This window comes from Cryptomeria japonica, chromosome 10, assembly GCF_030272615.1.
Source record: "Cryptomeria japonica chromosome 10, Sugi_1.0, whole genome shotgun sequence".
NCBI lineage: Eukaryota > Viridiplantae > Streptophyta > Pinopsida > Cupressales > Cupressaceae > Cryptomeria > Cryptomeria japonica.
Window position 1 is genome coordinate 833,820,119 of NC_081414.1, and position 5,597 is coordinate 833,825,715.

At 34.5% G+C, this 5,597-nt stretch overlaps 2 protein-coding genes across 3 annotated transcripts in view; both read right to left on the reverse strand.

Moving 5' to 3' along the window:
• The window catches only part of LOC131859320 (cytochrome P450 72A397-like), a 24,282-nt gene extending 22,911 nt beyond the window's left edge, over positions 1-1,371 (reverse strand). The window contains exon 1 of the mRNA XM_059212928.1: positions 1,248-1,371. Within this exon, the coding sequence (XP_059068911.1) occupies positions 1,248-1,371 (124 nt within the window). The remainder of the gene's footprint in view (positions 1-1,247) is intronic.
• LOC131859485 (cytochrome P450 734A1-like) lies at positions 1,155-3,922 on the reverse strand. 2 transcript variants are annotated; one of them, XM_059213278.1, is made up of 4 exons: positions 3,559-3,922; positions 3,149-3,370; positions 1,799-2,040; positions 1,155-1,471 (listed from the first exon to the last, which is right to left on the reverse strand). In XM_059213278.1, exons 1-4 carry the CDS (start codon positions 3,643-3,645, stop codon positions 1,444-1,446), a joined length of 579 nt encoding a protein of 192 aa, XP_059069261.1. In that variant the 5' UTR covers positions 3,646-3,922; the 3' UTR covers positions 1,155-1,443. The 2 variants fall into 2 exon arrangements, with proteins under 2 accessions (XP_059069261.1, XP_059069260.1); XM_059213277.1 differs by having other exon boundaries at positions 1,157-1,471; positions 3,149-3,333.
• Positions 3,923-5,597: the final 1,675 nt, after the last annotated feature.

Consider the following 5,597-nt stretch of genomic DNA (forward strand, 5'->3'; position numbering starts at 1 on the left):
GATGGTGCTGATTTAGTTGATGAGACAACTTACAGAAGTATTGTGGGGAGCTTGATGTTTCTAACCCACACGAGGCCAGATATTGCTTATTCAGTTTCACTTGTTTCAAGGTATATGACAAATCCATCTGAAATACATATGAAGGCAACCAAGAGGATTTTGAGGTATGTGAAAGGGAATTCAAGTTTTGGTATTCATTACTACTCTTCTGAAAAGTTCAATCTTGTAGGCTTTAGTGATTCAGATTGGGGAGGTAGTATGGATGACCGTAAATCTACATCTGGAAATTGTTTTTCTTTTGGTTTTGGTTTGATTACCTGGAGCTCGAAAAAACAAAGTATTGTTGCCCTCTCATCTACAGAAGCAGAGTATGTTGCAATTACCTCAGCAGGTACACAAGCCCTTTGGCTCAGAAAAGTTTTGGAAGAAATTGGAGAAAAACAAATTCAGCCTATAGTAATTTATTGTGACAATGTGAGTGCCATAAAGTTAGCTAAGAATCCGGTTCATCACAGCAGAACTAAGTATTTTGATTTGAAATATCACTTCATACGAGATTTGGTGCAAAAGAAGGATGTCGAATTGAAGCACATCAACACCCAGGATCAACTAGCAGATATATTCACCAAAACAGTTGCGAAAGCTCAGTTTATAGCACTACGAGATAAGATTGTCAGCCCTCTCAGCATCAAAGGGGAGTATGTTGATAAGTGATGCTGCTCTAGCATGCAGCTCCATGCAACTCCAGTTTGGACATGAAGCTATCCATTCATCACCATGCATAAGCTATTTTTAGTTAATAGTTTTTTTTGTTTATTCATGCAAATAAAGCATGTACTCCAGCATGCATGAATCCTTAGGACTATTTTTAGTTTTGCTTTTTGCATGAGTTTGTTTTTTAGTAAATAAAGCATGTTGTGCATGCACTTATTGTATTCTTAATTAGGGAGTAGTTTGCTTTTTTTAGTTTGAGAGTCTTAGTAGCTTTCCATGCAAAGCTAGGAATATATTTAGAACTGCAGTTATTATTTATTCTTCTAGACTGCAAATTCTTTATATATACAGCCTCTATGTAATTTTTTAATTAAGCTTCAATAAAGATATTGGTGTTTTTCTTCTTTTTGCTGTTATTGTTTGCTAATCAGTTGGTTCAGAGAGGATAGGTCAGATTCAAAATTCTACAAATATTATACTCCATGCCAACAGCACTGATGTGGTTTCATGACCACCAAAGTAGAAAGTCTTACATTCATCAATTATTTCCTCCGTGCTCAGGCTTGCATTACTTTTTCCATTGACTCTCCTCTGCTGCTTGCTCTCAGACATCATAAAACCAAGCAGATCGGCACCATAGCTACCTGTTTTCTCCATTCCAGCAGTCTTTTTCCTCGCATCTATAACTTGTTTTAAGCATCTTCTTATATTTATCTCCAAATTCCAACGTTACCTGTTCTTTGCAGTAGGCAGAAACCTGGTGAGAGGAATCACTTTCACCCATTACGTACTTATGTAAGAAACAAAAAGAAATTGTAGATTCTGTGTAATTTCATAAAATGAATAAGCCCTGCTAAAGTACGAAGGCATTTATTCTAGTTAGATAAATATTGGAAAACCTTTTGAGCAGTTGGGTTTAAAGTTAAGCAATCATTTATTAGGTAACTCATCTGCCATTACACTAGTTTTTTCAATAAAACTCATTCATTGATGTGATTTACCAAAAAAAAAAACAACAAATCACCATTTCAACTAAGTAATTTCAGATTGACAAGTGTACAGTCACAAAACTCAAGTTTGTCACCTGAAACCTGGAATATAAACAGTGTGAAATAATTCAGATGTAAGAACCATCTGTTTAGCCTGCATATCAAATATATCCTTTCCCTCTATAAAACTGCTACCAAATGCTGTGCGGGCGATAATATCTGCTGTGAGCTCACGGAACTCCTTCAGCACTTCAATTTCCGATGCACCTGACAACACCAATTTACTCCATTCCTCCAACATATTGGCACTGCTTTCAATAATTGTTGGAATCATACCCTGTATTTACAGAACTGCTATAATCAAGATACATAAGTTCAATGTACGACAGAACATTTGACTATAAACATCAAAATAGGTAAGTTTTTATAAAATAATCCACATAGCTTCTAAAAGATTAGGGTGTATATTTTTGCAGTCATAGTTTCTATAAGATAAACAAATTTTCGATGTATATATCATATCATTTTAATCCTAATTTCTCTACTCTTGTATGCTAGATATACCAAAAGCATCATATCAAGTATTTGTATGAGTAACCTAAAGATCTGCACAAAAAGTCCATGATAAAGTTGCATGGGACGTTAGAAATCATTTTAATACTGAGAATTCAAATACTCCATTTGAAACCATACATGTATATTTGATGGATCATTAATCTCTGTTCCGCTACTGTGGCACCAGGCAGACCATATCTATGTGTTCTAACAAAGTAAATGGATACTATAATTTGTCCATTCAAGAAAGTTAAATAAAGTAGACATAATTGCTAAATTTGTCAGAGGTGTTAGAAAGTTTCCTAAATAAAATGTAGGTAAGTTGATCATATTGAGTTCCATATTGAGATAAAAAGCTGAAAAATGATGTGTGCCCAAATAGGCTAGCTTGAAACATCTAGCTCTTTGTTTCATACAGTGATACAGCATTATGATTCAATGAAGCTGAACTCGCCTAAAGGTGGGTTTGTTTGAAAATTAATAACAGTAAACTTTAAGAAAATATTAGCCTTCTTTTTAGTTTTTACAGCATTGATGCAGGACAACTGTTTGAAAAAGTTTCTAAGCCAACTTAAGAAAAGAGTGTTATGTAGCATCGATGCACGACAACGATTTCACAAAATCTCTGAGCCAAAAGCACAACTAAACAAACAAAATTTACTCCCCAAATTTTGCAGGTTAAGTTCATAATGAAAAGCAAAGCTCACTGAGTATTGAATGAATCTTTTGGACAAGAAAAAGATGCCCAAAACAGGTATTTAACAAAACAATGCCAGAGAACTTACCACAAGGATGTGGAACTTGATAGATTTCTCTCTATAATAAAGCGATTTATATTATATCATTTTGGTTCTAACTTAGGACATAAACACAGACATTCAGTGCCTTACCTTCAAAAGATCCATGTGGAAAGCAGGATTGATGATTTTTCTGTGCCGAGCCCATTTCTCACCTGTCAACCCCACAAGTCCCTGTCCAACCAGTTGTCTTGAAAGGGGATTTGTCGGAAGCTTTGAATAGTTGTCAAATTTAGTGGAACATGTCCTTAATAAGCTCAGGATGGGGAACGACCAACCTAGCATTCGGTCCAAACCAGAAAACATAATCGTAACCTATATCAGATAGAACAAGTTTATTAATCAACAGTCTTCTTTTTAATCTTTCACTTTTCTTCCTAACCAGCCAGTATTTTAAGTTCTAACAACACCCATGTAAAAATATCAATGGTGCTAAGCAAGAATTCCAGTAATATGAAGAATGAAACGCCAGATGCTTTAAAAAATGTAGAATACAGGTGTACCATAAATTCTGCTCCACTGATGTAAATGGGGAAAAACTCGAGGGAGCATGTCATGTGAGAGTGGCATGGGTTTGGACTTCTGCTCATCGATCATTCTGGATATATCTGTGGTATTCCCATAGAATAGCCTGTATGGAGGGCCACTGATTCCTTGGGCTTCAAAGAACTTTTTCACTTGCAAAGGCTTCCACCACATCCTTGTTACAATCTTCACCAAAAACAAAATTAAACCTGCACAAACAGCTGCCAAACCCCAAAATACCCATTCCATATTCCAGACTTAGCCAATAACCAGTGATCCTTTGGTTGTGAAAGCTTCAGATTCGTAGTAGGCCTATGAAACCCAAGTGTACGATCCCTTGCATTCTTGTAACTTCAACAAAAAGAAAATGACCTGTTCATTGATTTGACGAAGATAAATGATTGCAAGTAACTTTAAAAAAAGTCTAGCAGTGAAGAGATGACAGCTTAGATTAATAAAGTGTCAACAGATCATTGATAAGGATATTCACCTTGGAGAGTAGTTTTAAATTTTCTTTACATTTTAGTGTGAATATTTTTAAACATATCGATGAGCTTTTTAATAGTATATATTCTGTATTTTCAAGTTTTCATGGATATTAAGCTTAAATTATTATTGAATAAATATTTTGATTTTCAACAATTTTGATAATCTAATAAGAACGAATGGTTAAAATGATATGTAATTTCAAATATAATATATTAGTTCTCTAATTAGGCTGAGAGGCGTTTTACAGTCACATATTGATGAAAAACCTCATCTCAATAAATAGATAGCTAATTTAAGTTTAGCAGTTATAAACATAATGAACTTTTCAAGCATTATCAATGGCAGCTACTGTTTTCTTGCGAGTTACAAACATAATTGTGCGACTGAGGCGTTTCTTTTGTAGGGCTGATTACTGGGTCATAAGAATTTCTGAAGGTGATTTGTTGTTCCTTTCTCAAGTTGCATCCTTGTAACCTGAAAGCTCTGCATGGGAAGAATCATGTGAGATTTCCAATCTAAGGCTCTAAAAAATGAGGGTTTTGCCAAAGGTGAAATCAATGCCAATAGATTACCGATGGCTATTTATGGACTAACTATGTGTAGGCAGATGCTTAATACCAGTAGTTGTGACCTTTGTCTCCGGACCGCTATCCAGAGCATACAACAGTTCATGACTTGTTGCTAGTCGAGCACATATATGAAAACCCTTGTGCTGTTAAATATGTTTTTGCAAACATTTATACTGAATGGGGTAGTTATAATTAGCGATGGCCATATATTCTTGATAGCCAAACTTTAATCTACTAGAAAGCATTCTTATAACAACAATAAGATGTGAATTACACCCTGTGTTGTTCAATTTGTCTCTGCCAGCATTTATACTGGATCTGGATGGTTCAAATATAAGAGGGGTTTCCTGTTCTTGTGACATTAATTAATTCGTGATGCTTTAAGTACCACCTAGTTTGAAGGGCTGAGTTTGTCTTTCTAACTGCCTCATGAATTTGCATAAAAATTCGTAGATCTCATCAACAAATTTCTCTTGGGCATACCCTACCATTGAGGCATTTTGACAAACAAATTGCATGCTCAGTTTGTGTCTTATTCTGTAAAACAATTCATCTACATTGAGCATACTATTTTTTTTGCGATATTTTGTCATGCAGCTCACCAAACCTGTGCAGGCATGTTATTATTATTTAAGGCATTTTGTTAATCTGTGTAGGCATTTTACTATTATTTCGGCTGTATTGGACAATATTGTATATACTGTCCCTTTTGCTGTTTATTTGTGCAGGTGTTTAATTTGGGAGGTATATATATTCGTATATCTACGTTAGATGTATGGAAAACAATGTTTAAAAAGGTATTCTACACTTCCTATCTATGATTTCATTAGTTTGAAATGGAGATTAAACTGTGGAATGATATTAAACTATGTAATCTAAAGTTCTTCGTATTAAATTTTCATCTTAATTATAATGTCATTTATTTAATTGTATTATATATATTTTTAAAGCAAATAGAT